Genomic DNA, 21598 nt, shown 5'->3' on the forward strand with positions numbered 1-21598 from the left:
GTTGTTCCATCTCTGTGTCCTAACCCTTCTTCAAAGAAGGAACGACTTTTGCATAATCTGGACGTAGTCCGTGCCCTGAAATTCTATTTGCAGGCAACTAAGGATTTTCGTCAATCTTCTTCCCTGTTTGTCGTTTACTCTGGACAGAGGAGAGGTCAAAAGTCTTTGGCTACCTCTCTCTCTTTTTGGCTTCGTAGCATAATACGCTTAGCCTATGAGACTGCTGGACAGCAGCCTCCTGAAAGGATTACAGCTCATTCTACTAGAGCTGTGGCTTCCACCTGGGCCTTTAAAAATGAGGCCTCTGTTGAACAGATTTGCAAGGCTGCGACTTGGTCTTCGCTTCACACTTTTTCAAAATTTTACAAATTTGACACTTTTGCTTCGTCGGAGGCTATTTTTGGGAGAAAGGTACTTCAGGCAGTGGTTCCTTCTGTTTAATGTTCCTGCCTTGTCCCTCCCTTCATCCGTGTACTTTAGCTTTGGTATTGGTATTCCATAAGTAATGGATGACCCGTGGACTGACTACACTTAACAGGAGAAAACATAATTTATGCTTACCTGATAAATTCCTTTCTCCTGTAGTGTAGTCAGTCCACGGCCCGCCCTGTTTTTACGGCAGGTCTAAATTTTAATTAAACTCCAGTCACCACTGTACCCTATGGTTCCTCCTTTCTCGTCTGCTTTGGTCGAATGACTGAGTATGATAGGTGAGGGGAGGAGCTATATAGCAGCTCTGCTGGGTAATTCTCTTGCGGTTTCCTGTTAGGAAGAGATATATTCCATAAGTAATGGATGACCCGTGGACTGACTACACTACAGGAGAAAGGAATTTATCAGGTAAGCATAAATTATGTTTTTTACATACCCTCACAGCTGCAAGAGAATCTGCAAGAAATAGCAAATATGATGAACGGCATCTTCAAAGGAGTATTTGTACATCGTTATCGGTGAGTGGATTTTATGATAGTGGTGCTCTCTTTAAATGTATTCTATAGTCGTTAATGGGACATATAAATGCTAGATAGAATGAAGCAATCATTGTAACTTAGTTTTTTTCTACTGCTGAGGCCAATTAGAGATATATATAAATAAGTCACTAGACTAGAGTGTGCAGCCAATGACTGTTTGGAATATAACAGTATTTTGCACTTCCACTTCTCACAGGAACTAAAAACCACATGATTGTTAGAACAAAATTTCAGGCAAAAGGGGGCAAAATAAATAATGAACATATGTGGCAAAGTTTTTTTCTATATAAAATTTTTTCATTTTATATTACCATCTCAAAGTGTTTAATGTCTCTTTAACCCTTCTTACCCCATTATACTTGTTAAAACAGTGATACAGTTCCTGAAATTCGTGCTCTTTGTATGGAGGAGATAGGTGTGTGGATGCATACTTACAGCAAGTCCTTTCTGAATGACAGCTACCTTAAGTATGTTGGGTGGACTCTTCATGACAAGGTGAGAGTGTAATAAAAATGGTAATAAAAGCCATAATTAAATGGATTTGCATCTTTTTGTGCCATTCTTTGGCTGATTTTGTTGGATAACACTAATTCTAGTTGTTGGACTTTTATTTTATTTTTTATTCTTACATTTCAATTAACTGTCTATTTAATAATTGTGCATTCCTTTTTTGTAGCAGGGACACGTCAGATTACAGTGCATCCGCAGCCTGAAGGGACTATATAGTGTACCAGAGATGGCAGCCAAAATGGAACTTTTTACCAGCAGGTTCAAGGTGTTTATGTACATTTGTTGTTGTTTTTGTTATCAAGGTGGATAAAAATAATTTTTCTTTCATACAGGTGAGAGTCCATAATCTAATACTCCTGGGAATTATTCAGCCCAGCCACTAGGAGGAAGATTTCCAAACCCCAGAGGTCAAATAATCTCCTCCCACTTAACTGGCACCTCAGTTTTGTCTTTGTCTCCGCTGGAGGAAGGGGAAGAATGAAAATGTGCATTGATTCTTTAGTGAGAGGGATTCCCAGATTGAGTTGAAGCCCATTTCCCTTCAGATTGCAGTGGTTTGTCAGAGAAATGTTTAATGAGTATGGGTAATGTCTAATTTTTCACCTCATGGGAAAGTAGTCACAAGCCTTCCAAGGGTGTTGCAGGGACATTTCCTTCACTTCCTCCTACTGGGTCTTCCGTTTACTCTTATTCCATATTCTTTGCTAATATGTTTCAGCACCGTTTTGTCTATCTACTTGTAGATGAGTGTCTTGGTAAGTGATATTTGCATTTTATTTGGCACTCTATAAGGACAGAGTCTTTTATTAGGTTATTCCTCTTTAAATGTTTTACAATTTTTTTTTAAAGGGATTGTCACAAATACCTCAGGATTTAGCTGCTAAGGGGTTAATTTTGTTTAGCCTGTGAGCTAAAAAAGATTTGGGTACAATCGGGTTGATTGACACCCTCCTGCTGGCGGCCTATTGGCCGCAAGTCTGCAGAGGGCGGCGTTGTACCAGCAGCTCTTGTGAGCTGCTGGTGCAATGCTGAATAACAAAATTTATGCTTACCTGATAAATTCCTTTCTCCTGTAGTGTAGTCAGTCCACGGGTCATCCATTACTTATGGGATTATAACTCCTCCCTAACAGGAAGTGCAAGAGGATCACCCAAGCAGAGCTGCTATATAGCTCCTCCCCTCTACGTCACACCCAGTCATTCGACCGAAACCAAACGAGAAAGGAGAAACTATAGGGTGCAGTGGTGACTGGAGTTTAATTTAAAATTTAGACCTGCCATAAAAAACAGGGCGGGCCGTGGACTGACTACACTACAGGAGAAAGGAATTTATCAGGTAAGCATAAATTTTGTTTTCTCCTGTTAAGTGTAGTCAGTCCACGGGTCATCCATTACTTATGGGATACCAATACCAAAGCTAAAAGTACACGGATGACGGGAGGGACAGGCAGGATCTTTACACGGAAGGAACCACTGCCTGAAGAACCTTTCTCCCAAAAACAGCCTCCGAAGAAGCAAAAGTGTCAAATTTGTAAAATTTGGAAAAAGTGTGAAGTGAAGACCAAGTTGCAGCCTTGCAAATCTGTTCAACAGAGGCCTCATTTTTAAAGGCCCAAGTGGAAGCCACAGCTCTCGTAGAATGAGCTGTGATTCTTTCAGGAGGCTGCTGTCCAGCAGTCTCATAGGCTAAACGTATTATGCTACGAAGCCAGAAAGAGAGAGAGGTAGCAGAAGCTTTTTGACCTCTCCTCTGTCCAGAATAAACGACAAACAGGGAAGAAGTTTGGCGAAAATCTTTAGTTGCCTGTAAATAAAATTTCAGGGCACGGACTACATCCAGATTGTGTAGAAGTCGTTCCCTCTTTGAAGAAGGGTTAGGACACAATGATGGAACAACAATCTCTTGATTGATATTCCTATTAGTGACTACCTTAGGTAAGAACCCAGGTTTAGTACGCAGAACTACCTTGTCTGAATGAAAAATCAGATAAGGAGAATCACAATGTAAGGCCGATAACTCAGAGACTCTTCGAGCCGAGGAAATAGCCATTAAAAACAGAACTTTCCAAGATAACAGTTTGATATCAATGGAATGAAGGGGTTCAAACGGAACACCCTGTAAAACGTTAAGAACTAAGTTTAAGCTCCATGGCGGAGCAACAGTTTTAAACACAGGCTTAATCCTGGCCAAAGCCTGACAAAAAGCCTGAACGTCTGGAACCTCTGACAGACGTTTGTGTAAAAGGATGGACAGAGCTGAGATCTGTCCCTTTAAGGAACTAGCAGATAAACCCTTTTCTAAACCTTCTTGTAGAAAAGACAATATCCTAGGAATCCTAACCTTACTCCATGAGTAACTCTTGGATTCGCACCAATGTAAGTATTTACGCCATATTTTATGGTAAATTTTCCTGGTAACAGGTTTCCTAGCCTGTATTAAGGTATCAATTACTGACTCCGAAAATCCACGCTTTGATAAAATCAAGCGTTCAATCTCCATGCAGTCAGCTTCAGAGAAATTAGATTTTGATGTTTGAAAGGACCCTGAATCAGAAGGTCCTGTCTCAGAGGCAGAGACCAAGGTGGACAGGATGACATGTCCACTAGATCTGCATACCAGGTCCTGCGTGGCCACGCAGGCGCTATTAGAATCACCGATGCTCTCTCCTGTTTGATCCTGGCAATCAATCGAGGAAGCATCGGGAAGGGTGGAAACACATAAGCCATGTTGAAGGCCCAAGGTGCTGTCAGAGCATCTATCAGAACCGCTCCCAGGTCCCTGGACCTGGACCCGTAACAAGGAAGCTTGGCGTTCTGGCGAGATGCCATGAGATCCAGATCTGGTTTGCCCCAACGCCAAAGTATTTGGGCAAAGACCTCCGGATGAAGTTCCCACTCCCCCGGATGAAAAGTCTGGCGACTTAGAAAATCCGCCTCCCAGTTCTCCACGCCTGGGATGTGGATCGCTGATAGGTGGCAAGAGTGAGACTCTGCCCAGTGAATTATCTTTGAGACTTCCATCATCGCTAGGGAACTCCTTGTCCCTCCCTGATGGTTGATGTAAGCCACAGTCGTGATGTTGTCCGACTGAAACCTGATGAACCTCAGAGTTGCTAACTGAGGCCAAGCCAGAAGGGCATTGAAAACTGCTCTTAATTCCAGAATGTTTATGGGAAGGAGACTCTCCTCCTGAGTCCATGATCCCTGAGTCTTCAGGGAATTCCAGACAGCGCCCCAACCTAGCAGGCTGGCGTCTGTTGTTACAATCGTCCAATCTGGTCTGCTGAAGGGCATCCCCTTGGACAGATGTGGCCGAGAGAGCCACCATAGAAGAGGATTTCTGGTCTCTTGATCCAGATTCAGCATAGGGGACAAATCTGAGTAATCCCCATTCCACTGACTTAGCATGCACAATTGCAGTGGTCTGAGATGCAGGCGTGCAAAGGGTACTATGTCCATTGCCGCTACCATTAAGCCGATTACCTCCATGCATTGAGCCACTGACGGGTGTGGAATGGAATGAAGGACACGGCAAGCATTTAGGAGTTTTGTTAACCTGTCCTCTGTCAGGTTAATTTTCATTTCTACAGAATCTATAAGAGTCCCTAAAAAGGGAACTCTTGTGAGTGGCAAAAGAGAACTCTTTTCTTCGTTCACCTTCCACCCATGTGACCTTAGAAATGCCAGTACTAACTCTGTATGAGACTTGGCAGTTTGGAAACTTGACGCTTGTATCAGAATGTCGTCTAGGTACGGGGCTACCGATATTCCTCGCGGTCTTAGTACCGCCAGAAGAGAACCCAGAACCTTTGTGAAGATTCTTGGAGCAGTAGCTAACCCGAAGGGGAGAGCTACAAACTGGTAATGCCTGTCCAGGAAGGCAAACCTTAGGTACCGGTAATGATCTTTGTGAATCGGTATGTGAAGGTAGGCATCCTTTAAATCCACTGTGGTCATGTACTGACCCTTTTGGATCATAGGTAATATTGTCCGAATAGTTTCCATTTTGAACGATGGAACTCTTAGGAATTTGTTTAGGATCTTTAAATCCAAGATTGGTCTGAAGGTTCCCTCTTTCTTGGGAACCACAAACAGGTTTGAGTAAAACCCTTGTCCGTGTTCCGACCGCGGAACCGGGTGGATCACTCCCATTAGTAAAAGATCTTGTACACAGCGTAGAAACGCCTCTTTCTTTATCTGGTTTGTTGACAACCTTGAAAGATGAAATCTCCCTTTTGGGGGAGAAACTTTGAAGTCCAGAAGATATCCCTGAGATATGATCTCTAACGCCCAGGGATCCTGGACATCTCTTGCCCAAGCCTGGGCAAAGAGAGAAAGTCTGCCCCCCACTAGATCCGCTTCCGGATAGGGGGCCCTCACTTCATGCTGTCTTAGGGGCAGCAGCAGGTTTTCTGGCCTGCTTGCCCTTGTTCCAGGTCTGGTTAGGCTTCCAGCCCTGTCTGTAGCGAGCAACGGTTCCTTCCTGTTTTGGAGCGGAGGAAGTTGATGCTGCTCCTGCTTTGAAGTTACGAAAGGCACGAAAATTAGACTGTCTAGCCCTTGGTTTGGCTCTGTCTTGAGGCAGGGCATGGCCCTTACCTCCAGTAATGTCAGCAATAATTTCTTTCAAACCGGGCCCGAATAGTGTCTGCCCCTTGAAAGGTATGTTAAGCAACTTAGATTTAGAAGTCACATCAGCTGACCATGATTTAAGCCACAGCGCTCTGCGCGCCTGAATGGCGAATCCGGAGTTCTTAGCCGTAAGTTTAGTTAAATGTACTACGGCATCCAAAATAAATGAATTAGCTAGCTTAAGGACTCTAAGCTTGTCTGAAATCTCATCCAGCGTAGCTGAGCTAATGGTCTCTTCCAGAGACTCAAACCAGAATGCCGCCGCAGCCGTGACAGGCGCAATGCATGCAAGGGGTTGCAATATAAAACCTTGTTGAACAAACATTTTGTTAAGGTAACCCTCTAACTTTTTATCCATTGGATCTGAAAAGGCACAGCTATCCTCCACCGGGATAGTGGTACGCTTAGCTAAAGTAGAGACTGCTCCCTCCACCTTAGGGACCGTCTGCCATAAGTCCCGTGTGGTGGCGTCTATTGGAAACATTTTTCTAAATATAGGAGGGGGTGAGAAAGGCACACCGGGTCTATCCCACTCCTTGTTAACAATTTCTGTAAGTCTTTTAGGTATAGGAAAAACGTCAGTACACGTTGGTACCGCAAAATATTTATCCAGCCTACATATTTTCTCTGGGATTGCAACTGTGTTACAATCATTCAGAGCCGCTAACACCTCCCCTAGTAACACACGGAGGTTCTCAAGCTTAAATTTAAAATTTGAAATGTCTGAATCCAGTTTATTTGGATCAGATCCGTCACCCACAGAATGAAGCTCTCCGTCTTCATGTTCTGCAAATTGTGGCCCTAGTATTTTCAGCGCACTCTGTTCTCACCCCAGAGTGGTCGCGTTTACCCCTAAGTTCTGGCAATTTAGATAAAACTTCAGTCATAACATTAGCCATGTCTTGCAAAGTGATTTGTAATGGCCGCCCTGATGTACTTGGCCGCACAATATCACGCACCTCCTGAGCGGGAGATGCAGGTACTGACACGTGAGGAAAGTTAGTCGGCATAACTTCCCCCTCGTTGTCTGGTGAATTTTTCTTAACATGTACAGATTGGCTTTTATTTAAAGTAGCATCAATGCAATTAGTACATACATTTCTATTGGGCTCCACATTGGCCTTTGAACATATTGCACAAAGAGATTCCTCTGTGTCAGACATGTTTAAACAAACTAGCAATTAGACTAGCAAGCTTGGAAAATACTTTTCAAATGAATTTACAAGCAAAATAAAAAACGTTACTGTGCCTTTAAGAAGCACACAAAAACTGTCACAGTTGAGATAACAATGAACCGAATTAGTTATAGCAACCAATTTTTCACATGAAATGCATTAATTTAGCAAAGGATTGCACCCACTAGCAAATGGATGATTAACCCCTTAATACCAAAAAACGGATAACAAATAAAAATATATACGTTTTTATCACAGTCAAAGCACAGTCTCACAGGTCTGCTGTGAGTGATTACCTCCCTTAAACTAGTTTTGGAGACCCCTGAGCTCTGTAGAGACGTCCCGGATCATGCAGGGAGAACAAGGAAGACTTGTGACTGAATTTCTACTGCGCAGTAAAGCGCCAAAATAGGCCCCTCCCACTCATAATACAACAGTGGGGAAGCTCAGTAAACTGATTTTATTCAAAACAAACGACAGCCAAGTGGAAAATAATGCCCATAAAATTTTTCACCAAGTACCTCAGAGAAAAAACGATTAACCTGCCAGTAAACGTTTTAAATATAAATATATGAAATGATATTAAAAAGCCTGTTGCTAGTCGCTATCACTGCAGAAAGGCTATAAGTTATATGTATACAGTATTTTCTTAGTGAAATGCCATTCCCCAGAAATACTTCAGTGCCAACATACATACATATCAGCCTGATACCAGTTGCTACTACTGCATTTAAGGCTGTACTTACATTATATCGGTATTAGCAGTATTTTCTCAGTCAATTCCATTCCTTAGAAAATAATATACTGCAACATACCTCTTTGCAGGTGAACCCTGCCCGCTGTCCCCTGTTCTGAAGTTACCTCGCTCCTCAGAATGGCCGAGAACAGCAAATGGATCTTAGTTACGTCCGCTAAGATCATACACAAACTCAGGTAGATTCTTCTTCTAATACTGCCTGAGAAAAAACAACACACTCCGGTGCCGTTTAAAATAACAAACTTTTGATTGAAGAAATAAAAACCAAGTTTAATAACCACAGTCCTCTCACACATCCTATCTATTAGTTAGGTGCAAGAGAATGACTGGGTGTGACGTAGAGGGGAGGAGCTATATAGCAGCTCTGCTTGGGTGATCCTCTTGCACTTCCTGTTAGGGAGGAGTTATAATCCCATAAGTAATGGATGACCCGTGGACTGACTACACTTAACAGGAGAAACGGCGAGCTTATTGCTCGCCGTATTCAGCGAGGTCTAGCGGACCTGATCTGCAGTGTCGGATCAGGTCCGCCAGACCTTGATAAATATGCCCCTTAGAGTTTAGGTCATAAAAAGGTCATAGCAGACGGCGGGTTTCTTAGCCCGCCCAGGAGGGTGTGGTCAGGCAACTTGATCTCTGGAAAATAGGTATAAGAATCTGTTCTACAGAGTAAGGACCATTGCTTCATGCCAGTCCCCAGGCGCAGATCTTGAGACTAGTAAAGTATTCAATATGTTTTTCTACTTTTTTTTATTTTAAATAAACTGCTGTGTGTAATTTGTATTTGTAACAACTTTTTATTAATAATGCATTGTGCATAATATTTTATTTAATTATTTATTATGCCAAAAGGGGCCTGTAGTACAGGGGAGTCCGTAAGGGCAATTTTCAATGAATTAAAAGCCCTGTCACACTCAGGGGTCCATTTGACTGTTTGAGGTAGGCTTTTTTTTGTAAGGTCTGTTAGGGGTTTGGCTATGGTACTATAGTGTGGCACACATTTTCTATAGTACCCTGTGGTACCCAGAATGGACATAACCTGTTTCTTTGTCTTAGGGGTGGGCCAGGCCATTATGGCTTCAGTTTTACTTGGCTCGTTGCGCAGTACCCCTCCTCCCACCAGGTGACACAAGTACTGGACCTCCCCCATGCCCATCTGGCAATTATTTGGTTTTATAGTTTGCCCAGCAGTGGCTATTCGCTACAATACGCTGGCTAAATGTGTGAGGTGTTCCTCCCAGGTATCACTGAACACTGCAATATCATCCAGGTATGCAACAGCTTGCCCCTCTAGCCCCTCCAACAAGTGGTTAACTAGCCATTGGAATGTGGCAGGGACATTTTTCATCCCAAAGGGCATCACTTGGAATTCATACAGCCCAAAAGGAGTGATAAAGGCAGACCTCTCTTGTGCTTCTGGGGTCATAGGGATCTGCCAGTATCCCCTGCTAAGATCCATGATACTAAGAAACTTGGCCCCCTGCTAGCCTGTCCAGTAGCTCATCTATGCGAGGCATAAGATAGGCAGCAAATTCAGTCACTAAATTTAGCTTTCTGTAATCCACACAGAATCTAGTGGTTTTGACCTTTTTGGGGACTAGTACTACTGGGGAGGCCCAGGGGCTATGGGAATTGCAAATCACTCCCAGCTCTAGCATCTCATTTATCTCCCTTTTTATGTCAGCACTGACCTGCAAGGATACCCTGTAAACTGTTTGTCTGAGGGGATGTTGATTCCCAGTATCTACATGATGTGTGACTAAGTGTGTCCTGCCAGGCTTCCCTGTGAACACGCTGTAGTAAGGCCTAAGCACCTCAAACAGCTGATGCCGCTGATCCTCAGTTAAGTGGGCAGTAATCTGGGCGGCTTCTAGGGTGTTGTTTTTTTCTCATGCTCTTCTCCAAGCAAACTACACACAGTTAACACGGTGGGTTCTCTGTCATAATAGGCTTTTATCATATGTACATGATAGATGTTTTGCCTTTTACCCTACTCATCCAGAGACACCACATAGTTCACAACATCCATTCTCTTTAGGATAGTGAACGGACCCTCCCAGGCAGCCTTTAGTTTGCCTGTAGTTTGTTCTGTCTCATGGGTATTAAAACAAGCACTTTCTGTCCCACATCATACACTCTCTCTCTGGCATTCCGGTCATACCACTGTTTCTGCTTAGACTGGGCAACCTTTATGTTTTCCTGTACCTCCCCCACTAGGCTATGCATTCTGTCCCTGAACCTTATTAAATAGTCTACTTCCAAAGTCTCTTGAGGACCTAATTTCTTCTGTTAAGTGTGATCAGTCCACGGGTCATCATTACTTCTGGGATATTACTCCTCCCCAACAGGAAGTGCAAGAGGATTCACCCAGCAGAGTTGCATATAGCCCCTCCCCTCTACGTCACCCCCAGTCATTCTCTTGCACCCAACGACTAGATAGGATGTGTGAGAGGACTATGGTGATTTTATTTAGTTTTATTTCTTCAATCAAAAGTTTGTTATTTTTTAATAACACCGGAGCGTGTTATTCCTTCTCTGGTAGAGTTTGAAGAAGAATCTACCAGAGTTTTTTTACTATGATTTTAGCCGGAGTTGTTAAGATCATGTTGCTGTTTCTCGGCCATCTGAGGAGAGGTAAACTTCAGATCAGGGGACAGCGGGCAGTTTATTCTGCAAAGAGGTATGTAGCAGTTTTTATTTTCTAACAATGGAATTGCTGAGAAAATACTGCCATGCCGACATTATATCATGTATGTATATTTTACATTTAAACTGTTTTCTGGAGAATGGTACTTCTCTGGAATTACACCGTGTATGTAAGACTTAGCCTAATAGGAATACAATAGGCTTTTTAATGACTCCTATTTATGTTAAACGTTTTTGCTGGAATGTAAAATCGTTTTTATTTTCTGAGGTACTGGGTGAACAAAATGTTTGGGCACTATTTTTCCACTTGGCAGTTGCTGGATCTAATTATGACAGTTGCTTAATCTCTCTCACTGTTGTGTGTGAGGGGGTGGGGCCTTTTTTGGCGCTTTTTGCTACGCATCAAAAATTTCAGTCAAAGCTCATCGTTTTTCCTGCATGCTCCGGTTTATCTCTACAGAACCCAGGGAGCGTCAAAGCTAATTTGAGGGAAGTAATCTAACAGAGCTGTAAGATTGTAGTTGACTGTGGTAAAAAACGTTTTTCTTTAACTTTTTATGCCTCAGGGTTAGTTAATTCTTGCTTCTGGATACAATCCTTTGCTACGTTACATTTGTTTTTACAAAGCTGATTGATTTCATCTGTTATATATACTCAGTGCTTTTCAAGCACAGTTCGTTTTTTTTTTTTTTTTCATTGTAATTTTATTGTATAGTATTTCCAAATTGCAAGTTTATTTGCTAGTTTGTTTAACATGTCTGATTCAGAAGATGAGACCTGTACTATTTGTACTAAAGCCAAGGTGGAGCCCAATAGAAATTTATGTACTAACTGTATTGATGCCACATTAAGTAAAAGTCAATCTGTACAAATTGAACAAATTTCACCAAACAACGAGGGGAGAGTTATGCCGACTAACTCGCCTCACGTGACAGTACCTGCATCTCCCGCCCGGGACGTGCGCGATATGGCGACGCCAAGTACATCTGGGCGGCCATTACAAATAACATTACAAGATATGGCTACTGTTATGACTGAGGTTTTGAATAAATTACCAGAACTAAGGGGCAAGCGTGATCACTCTGGGGTGAGAACAGAGTGCGCTGATGATGTTAGAGCCATGTCAGATACTGCGTCACAACTTGCAGAACATGAGGACGGAGAGCTTCATTCTGCAGCTGACGGTTCTGATCCAAACAGATTGGATTCAGATATTTCAAATTTTAAATTTAAGCTGGAAAACCTCCGTGTTTTACTAGGGGAGGTGTTAGCGGCCCTGAATGATTGTAACACAGTTGCAATACCAGAGAAAATGTGTAGGTTGGATAAATATTTTGCTGTACGAACAAGCACTGACGTTTTTCCTATACCTAAGAGACTAACTGAAATTATTACTAAGGAGTGGGATAGACCCGGTGTGCCGTTCTCACCCCCTCCGATATTTAGAAAGATGTTTCCGATAGACGCCACCACGCGGGACTTATGGCAAACAGTCCCTAAGGTGGAGGGAGCAGTTTCTACTTTAGCTAAGCGTACCACTATCCCGGTGGAGGATAGCTGTGCCTTTTCAGATCCAATGGATAAAAAATTAGAGGGTTACCTTAAGAAAATGTTTGTTCAACAAGGTTTTATATTGCAACCCCTTGTGTGCATTGCGCCGATCACGGCTGCAGCTGCATTCTGGATTGAGTCTCTAGAAGACAATCTTAGTTCAATTACGCTAGACGACATTTCAGACAGGCTTAGAGTACTTAAGCTATCTAATTCATTCATTTCGGAAGCCGTAGTACATTTAATTAAACTTACGGCTAAGAATTCCGGATTCGCCATTCAGGCGCGCAGAGCACTGTGGCTAAAATCCTGGTCAGCTGATGTAACTTCTAAGTCCAAATTACTTAATATACCTTTCAAGGGACAGACCTTATTTGGGCCTGGTTTGAAAGAAATTATCGCTGACATTACAGGAGGTAAGGGCCACGCCCTACCTCAAGACAAAGCTAAACCTAAGGCTAGACAGTCTAATTTTCGTTCCTTTCGGAATTTCAAAGCAGGAGCAGCATCAACTTCCACTACTCCAAAACAAGAAGGATCTGTGCTCGCTACAGACAAGGCTGGAGACCTAACCAGTCCTGGAACAAGGGCAAGCAGGCCAGGAAACCTGCTGTTGTCACTAAAACAGCATGAATTGAGGGCCCCCGATCCGGGATCGGATCTAGTGGGGGGCAGACTTTCTCTCTTCGCCCAGGCTTGGGCAAGAGATGTCCAGGATCCCTGGGCGCTAGAGATAATATCTCAGGGATACCTTCTGGACTTCAAACACTCTCCTCCAAGAGAGAGATTTCATCTGTCAAGGTTGTCGACAGACCAAACAAAGAAAGAAGCGTTTCTGCGCTGCATACAAGAACTATTGTTAATGGGAGTAATCCATCCAGTTCCACGGTTGGAACAGGGGAAAGGGTTTTACTCAAATCTGTTTGTGGTTCCCAAAAAAGAAGGAACTTTCAGACCAATCCTGGATTTAAAGATCCTAAACAAATTCCTAAGAGTTCCATCATTCAAAATGGAGACTATCCGGACAATTTTACCTATGATCCAAGAGGGTCAGTACATGACCACAGTGGACTTAAAGGATGCTTACCTTCACATACCGATTCACAAAGATCATTACCGGTATCTAAGATTTGCCTTTCTAGACAAACATTACCAGTTTGTAGCTCTTCCATTCGGATTGGCTACAGCTCCAAGAATCTTCACAAAGGTTCTAGGTGCTCTTCTGGCGGTACTAAGACCGCGGGGAATTTCGGTAGCTCCCTACCTAGACGACATTCTGATACAAGCTTCAAGCTTTCAAAATGCCAAGTCTCATACAGAGTTAGTACTGGCATTTCTAAGGTCACATGGATGGAAGGTGAACGAAAAGAAAAGTTCACTCGTTCCACTCACAAGAGTTCCCTTCCTAGGGACTCTTATAGATTCTGTAGAAATGAAGATTTACCTGACAGAAGACAGGTTAATAAGACTTCAAAGTGCTTGCCGCACCCTTCATTCCATTCAACACCCATCGGTGGCTCAATGCATGGAGGTAATCGGCTTAATGGTAGCGGCAATGGACATAGTGCCATTTGCTCGCTTACACCTCAGACCACTGCAATTGTGCATGCTGAGTCAGTGGAATGGGGATTACTTAGACTTGTCCCCTTCTCTGAATCTGGATCAAGAGACCAGAAATTCTCTTCTATGGTGGCTTTCTCGGCCACATCTGTCCAGGGGGATGCCATTCAGCAGACCAGACTGGACAATCGTAACAACAGACGCCAGCCTTCTAGGTTGGGGTGCCGTCTGGAATTCTCTGAAGGCTCAGGGACAATGGAGTCAGGAGGAGAGTCTCCTGCCAATAAACATTCTGGAATTGAGAGCAGTTCTCAATGCCCTTCTGGCCTGGCCCCAGTTGACAACTCGGGAGTTCATCAGGTTTCAGTCGGACAACATCACGACTGTAGCTTACATCAACCATCAGGGAGGGACAAGAAGCTCCCTAGCAATGATGGAAGTATCAAAGATAATTCGCTGGGCAGAGTCTCACTCTTGCCACCTGTCAGCAATCCACATCCCGGGAGTGGAAAACTGGGAGGCGGATTTCTTAAGTCGTCAGACTTTTCATCCGGGGGAGTGGGAACTTCATCCGGAGGTCTTTGCCCAAATACTTCGACGTTGGGGCAAACCAGAGATAGATCTCATGGCATCTCGACAGAACGCCAAGCTTCCTCGCTACGGGTCCAGATCCAGGGATCCAGGAGCAGTCCTAATAGATGCCCTGACAGCACCTTGGGACTTCAGGATGGCTTATGTGTTTCCACCCTTCCCGATGCTTCCTCGATTGATTGCCAGAATCAAACAAGAGAGAGCATCAGTGATTCTGATAGCACCTGCATGGCCACGCAGGACTTGGTATGCAGACCTGGTGGACATGTCATCCTGTCCACCTTGGTCTCTACCTCTGACTCAGGACCTTCTGATACAGGGTCCTTTCAAACATCAAAATCTAACTTCTCTGAAGCTGACTGCTTGGAAATTGAACGATTGATTTTATCAAAACGTGGGTTTTCTGAGTCAGTTATTGACACCTTAATTCAGGCTAGGAAGCCTGTTACCAGAAAGATTTACCATAAAATATGGCGTAAATACCTATACTGGTGTGAATCCAAAGGTTACTCTTGGAGTAAGGTTAGGATTCCTAGGATATTGTCTTTTCTACAAGAGGGTTTAGAAAAGGGTTTATCTGCTAGTTCATTAAAGGGACAGATCTCAGCTCTGTCTATTCTGTTACACAAACGTCTTTCAGAAGTGCCAGACGTTCAGGCTTTTTGTCAGGCTTTAGCAAGGATTAAGCCTGTGTTTAAGACTGTTGCTCCACCATGGAGTTTAAATCTTGTTCTAAACGTTTTACAGGGCGTTCCGTTTGAACCCCTCCATTCCATTGATATAAAGTTGTTATCTTGGAAAGTTCTATTTTTAATGGCTATTTCCTCGGCTCGAAGAGTCTCGGAGTTATCGGCCTTACATTGTGATTCTCCTTATTTGATTTTTCATTCGGATAAGGTAGTTCTGCGTACTAAACCTGGGTTCTTACCCAAGGTAGTCACTAACAGGAATATCAATCAAGAGATTGTTGTTCCTTCTTTGTGTCCAAATCCTTCTTCAAAGAAGGAACGTTTACTTCATAATCTGGACGTAGTTCGTGCCCTAAAATTTTACTTACAGGCAACTAAGGAATTTCGACAAACGTCTTCTCTGTTTGTCGTGTACTCTGGACAGAGGAGAGGTCAAAAGGCTTCGGCAACCTCTCTTTCTTTTTGGCTTCGTAGTATAATACGTTTAGCTTATGAGACTGCTGGACAGCAGCCTCCTGAAAGAATTACAGCCCATTCTACTAGAGCTGTGGCTTCCACTTGGGCCTTCAAGAATGAGGCCTCTGTTGAACAGATTTGCAAGGCTGCAACTTGGTCTTCACTTCATACTTTTTCCAAATTTTACAAATTTGACACATTTGCTTCCTCGGAGGCTATTTTTGGGAGAAAGGTTCTTCAGGCAGTGGTTCCTTCTGTATAAAGAGCCTGCCTATCCCTCCCGTCATCCGTGTACTTTTGCTTTGGTATTGGTATCCCAGAAGTAATGATGACCCGTGGACTGATCACACTTAACAGAAGAAAACATAATTTATGCTTACCTGATAAATTCCTTTCTTCTGTAGTGTGATCAGTCCACGGCCCGCCCTGTTTTTAAGGCAGGTATTTATTTTTAAATTATACTCCAGTCACCACTACACCCTTGGTTCCTCCTTTCTCATTTTTGTCCTTGGTCGAATGACTGGGGGTGACGTAGAGGGGAGGGGCTATATGCAACTCTGCTGGGTGAATCCTCTTGCACTTCCTGTTGGGGAGGAGTAATATCCCAGAAGTAATGATGACCCGTGGACTGATCACACTACAGAAGAAAGGAATTTATCAGGTAAGCATAAATTATGTTTTCTTCTACAAGGTATGACGAGTCTACGGATTTCATCCTTACTTGTGGGATTTGTCCTCCTGCTAACAGGATGTGGCAAAGAGCACCACAGCAGAGCTGTATATATAGCTCCTCCCTTCCCTCCACCCCCAGTCATTCTCTTTGCCTGTATAGTAATAGGAAGAGGTAAAGTGAGGTGTTAGTTTAGAGTCTTCAATCAAGAAGCTTTTTATTTTTATTTTAAAATGCTGCCAGTGAGTACTATTTTCCTCAGGGAGAAATTGTCAGTCTGGATTCCCAAGAGGAATGGAGACATTCATTTTTTCTTCCCTGATGTTGATGATCTTAGCAAATGTTATCTAAGATCCATTTTAGTTCCCACAGAGCTTCTGAAGGTAGTGTAAGAAAATCTTCAGTTTGGAGAACGGTGTCATTCTACAAGCAGCATTGAGGTATGTTCAGTCCTTTACTTCTGGGGAGACTTGTTATATCAGAACAGGCTGACATGATTCCCTGCCGGGGAAGGGGTAATCAGTAGGCACTATATGTTTTATGGTGGAGCTGGAAATTACCTTATTTTATATTGATACTATTCTGTGATGTGAGTCAATATGGGCTAGACACTGGGATATGCGGTTGTGAGACTATTATTTGATTGGCCTAAGAAAGATGGCTGTTTATTGCATTCATTTTATTATACTCATGATAGGGGGCCACATGGCTTTCACTGATTTTTCTTCCCATGCGGTTGTTGGGACGGCTAGTGCGACGCCCATGTTGGGCGGGGCCTAATTCGTGCGCTCAGACGCGCAGTTTCTCTTCAGTATAAGGCAGCAAAGCCCTAGTTCCGGTGGGGCCCAGGTTTAATTTGCAATCAACGGAACAATAAAGGTGCTATAAAATGTTACTTGCATTTTCTAACAAATTGTGCAATAATATTTAGCTAATTTGAGCTTAATAGGATATTTTTTATTGCTGCAAAAATCGTTTTTTTGTGAGATCAGAAAAATTGTTGCACTTTTATTATTTAAAGGCGCAGTACACTTTTCTTAAAAAAAAATTGGAGTTTTTTTTTTTACTTCAGATGTCAACAAATAAGGTTAGGAACGACTATTGTTGCTATTTCTAGTCTGTTTAACATGTCTGATTCTGAGGAAACTCCTTGTTCTATGTGTTTAGATGTCATTGTGGAACCCCCTCTTACTTTGTCTCCCTTTTGTACTGAAAGGGCCTTGCAATGTAAAAAACATATTTTATGTAAAGAAAGTGTGCCTAAGCATGATTCTCAGTCTGAGGAGAATCAGGATATGCCGCCACATTCTCCCCAAGTGTCACGACCTTTAATGCCCACCCAAGCGACGCCCGGTTCCTCAACCGTGTCTACTTCATTTACTCTGCAGGATATGGCTGCAGTTATGTCAACTACCCTTACAGAGGTATTATCTAAGTTGCCAGTGTTACAGGGTAAACACAGTAGGACAGGAATCAATGTAAATACTGAGTCCTCTGATGCTTTGTTGGCTATTTCCGATGTACCCTCACAGGGATCTGATTTGGGGGTCAGGGAACTTCTGTCTGAGGGAGAACTTTCCGAATCGGGAAGTGTGTTACCTCAGACTGACTCGGACGTCATGTCCTTTAGATTTAAGCTTGAACACCTCCGCCTGTTACTTTTTGAGGTTTTAGCGACTCTGGATGACTGTGACTCTATTGTGGTACCACCAGAGAAATTGTGTAAAATGGACAAATATTTAGAGGTACCTGCTTACACTGCTGTTTTTCCGGTTCCTAAGAGAATTTCGGAGATTATCAAGAGAGAATGGGACAGACCAGGTATACCGTTCTCACCTTCTCCTAATTTTAAGCAAATGTATCCCATATCTGACACTGTTCGGGACTCTTGGCAGACAGTCCCTAAGGTGGAGGGAGCAATATCAACCCTGGCTAAGCGTACAACTATTCCTATTGAGGACAGCTGTGCTTTCAAAGACCCTATGGATAAGAAATTGGAGGGTCTTCTAAAAAAAGTTATTTATTCATCAGGGTTTCATTTTACAACCAACAGCCTGCATTGTGCCGGTTACCACTGCGGCAGCTTTCTGGTTTGATGCCTTAGAAGGGTCTCTTAAGTCTGATACTCCTTTAGAGGATATTTTAGATAGAATTAAGGCCCTCAAGCTGACTAATTCTTTTATCACAGATGCCGCCTTTCAGATTGCTAAGTTGGCGGCTAAGAATGCTGGATTTGCTATTTTAGCGCGTAGAGCGTTATGTTTAAAATCTTGGTCTGCTGATGTGTCATCTAAGTCAAAGCTTTTGGATATTCCTTTCAAGGGTCTGACTTGAAGGAAATAATTTCTGACATTACTGGAGGTAAGGGTCATCTCCTACCTCAGGATAAGACTGCTACATTGAGGGGTAAACAAAATAATTTTCGTTCCTTTCGGAACTTTAAAGGAGTCCCCTCTTCTTCCTCTTCTTCCCCCAAGCAGGAAGGGAGTTTTGCTCAGGCCAAGTCCGTCTGGAGACCCAACCAGACTTGGAACAAGGGTAAACAACCCAAGAAGCGCGCTGCTACTACCAAGTCAGCATGAAGGGGCGGCCCCCGATCCGGGACAGGATCTAGTAGGGGGCAGACTTTCTCTCTGCCCAGGCTTGGGTAAGAGATGTTCAGGACCCCTGGACACTGGAAATCGTGACCCACAGGTATCAACTGGAATTCAAAAGTTTTCTCCCAAGTGGGAGATTTCTTCTTTCACGGTTTTCTGTAGACCAGATAAAAAGAGAGGCGTTCTTACGTTGTGTAAAAGACCTCTATGCTATGGGAGTAATTTGTCCCGTGCCAAGACTGGAACAGGGGCAGGGATTTTTCTTTTCGTGGTTCCCAAAAAAGAGGGGACTTTCAGACCCATTTTAGATCTCAATAGTCTAAACAAGTTTCTCAGAGTCCCATCTTTCAAGATGGAGACTATTTGAACATTTTACCAATGATCCAGGAGGGTCAATATATTACTACCGTGGACTTGAAGGATGCATACCTTCATATTCCTATCCATAAGGATCATCATCAGTATCTAATGTTTGCCTTCCTGGACAAATATTTTCAGTTTGTGGCTCTTCCCTTCGGGTTGGCCACAGCACCCAGGATCTTCACAAAGGTTCTAGGGTCCCTTCTGGTGGTTCTCAGGCCGCGGGGCATTGCAGTAGCACCTTATCTGGACGATATTCTGATCCAGGCGTCGACTTATCTGTCAAAATCTCATGCAGACACAGTGTTGTCCTTTCTGAGAACTCACGGATGGAAGGTGAATCTAGAAAAAGAGTTCACTAATTCCACAGACAAAGGTTCCCTTCTTGGGAACTCTGATAGATTCTATATCCATGAAGATTTTTCTGACGGAGGTCAGAAAGTCAAAGATTCGAAATACTTGCCGAGCCCTTCAGTCCAATCCTCGGCCATCAGTGGCTCAGTGCATGGAGGTAATTGGATTGATGGTGGCGGCAATGGACATCATTCCGTTTGCTCAATTTCATCTCAGACCACTGCAACTGTGCATGCTCGAACAGTGGAATGGGGATTATGCAAATTTATCTCCTCAGATAAATCTGGACCAGGAGACCAGAGACTCTCTTCTTTGGTGGTTGTCGCCGGATCATCTGTCCCAAGGGACGTGTTTCCACAGAATCTTGTGGGTGATAGTGACAACAGACGCCAGTCTTCTAGGCTGGGGTGCAGTCTGGAATTCCCTGAAGACTCAGGGTGTGTGGACTCAGGTGGAGTCTCTACTTTCAATCAATATTCTGTATTTGAGAGCAATATTCAATGCGGTTCAGGCGTGGCCTCAGTTGGCTTCAGCAAAATGAATCTGATTCCAGTCGGACAATTTCACGACTGTGGCTTACATCAATCATCAGGGAGGAACAAGGAGTTCCTTAGCGATGACAGAAGTATCCAAGATAATTCAGTGGGCGGAAGCTCACTCTTGTTATCTGTCAGCAATCTACATCCCAGGAGTGGACAACTGGGAGGCGGATTTTTTGAGCAGACAGACGTTTCATCCGGGGGAATGGGAACTCCATCCGGAGGTCTTTGCCAACCTGATCCTCAGGTGGGGCAGACCGGAATTGGATCTGATGGCGTCTCGTCAGAATGCCAAGCTTCCAAGATACAGATCCAGGTCGAGGGATCCTCAGGCCGATCTGATTGATGCCTTGGCAGTGCCTTGGTCGTTTAACCTAGCTTATGTGTTTCCACCATTTGCTCTCCTTCCCCGGGTGATTGCTCGGATCAAACAGGAGAGAGCTTCAGTAATTCTAATCCCGCCTACGTGGCCACGCAGGACTTGGTATGCGGATCTAGTGGACATGTCCTCTCTGCCACCGTGGAAACTTCCATTGAAACGAGACCTTCTCATTCAAGGTCCTTTCCAACATCCAAATCTAATTTCTCTGCAGCTGACTGCTTGGAGATTGAACGCTTGATTTTATCTAAGCGGGGGTTCTCTGATTCGTTCATCGATACTCTGATTCAGGCACGTAAACCTGTTACTAGAAAGATTTACTATAAGATATGGCGTAAATATCTTTATTGGTGCGAATCCAAGAGCTACTCATGGAGAAGAGTGATGATTCCCAGGATTCTCTCTTTTCTCCAAGAAGGATTGGAGAAAGTGTTGTCAGCAAGTTCCTTAAAGGGACAAATCTCTGCTTTGTCGATTTTACTTCACAAACGTTTGGCAGATGTTCCAGATGTCTTTTTGTCAGGCTTTGACCAGGATCAAGCCTGTGTTTAGACCAATTGCTCCACCCTGGAGTTTGAATTTAGTTCTTAATGTTCTTCAAGGGGTTCCATTTGAACCCATGCATTCCATAGATATTAAGTTATTTTCTTGGAAAGTTTTGTTTTTGGTTGCTATTTCTTCTGCTCGTAGAGTTTCTGAGCTTTCAGCATTACAATGTGATTCACCTTATCTTATTTTCCATTCTGATAAGGTGGTTTTACGTACCAAATTTGTTTTCCTTCCTAAGGTTGTTTCTAATAAGAATATTAATCAGGAAATTGTGGTTCCTTCATTATGTCCTAACCCTTCTTCTAAGAAGGAGCATATGTTGCATAACTTTGACATAGTCCGTGCCTTGAAGTTTTACTTGCAGGCAACTAAGGATTTTCGTCAATCATCTTCACTATTCATTGTGTTTTCTGGAAAGCGCAGGGGTCAGAAAGCTATGTCTACCTCTCTTTCTCTTTGGCTGAAGTGTATCATCCGTCTGGCATATGAGACTGCTGGACAGCAGCCTCCTGAAAGAATCACGGCTCATTCTACTAGGACTGTGGCATCCTCATGGGCATTTAAAAACAATGCTACTGTTGAACAGTTTTGCAAGGCTGCAACCTGGTCGTCT

General features: G+C 43.3%; 1 protein-coding gene across 1 annotated transcript in view; it reads left to right on the plus strand.

Annotated features, from left to right (window-relative positions):
• STAG3 (stromal antigen 3) overlaps positions 1–21598 on the plus strand; it is a 1295475-nt gene that overhangs the window by 426336 nt on the left and 847541 nt on the right. The window contains exons 7-9 of the mRNA XM_053719478.1: positions 877–950; positions 1343–1466; positions 1648–1746. Of these exons, the coding sequence (XP_053575453.1) occupies positions 877–950; positions 1343–1466; positions 1648–1746 (297 nt within the window). The remainder of the gene's footprint in view (positions 1–876; positions 951–1342; positions 1467–1647; positions 1747–21598) is intronic.

This window comes from Bombina bombina, chromosome 6, assembly GCF_027579735.1.
Source record: "Bombina bombina isolate aBomBom1 chromosome 6, aBomBom1.pri, whole genome shotgun sequence".
Taxonomy (NCBI): Eukaryota; Metazoa; Chordata; class Amphibia; order Anura; family Bombinatoridae; genus Bombina; species Bombina bombina.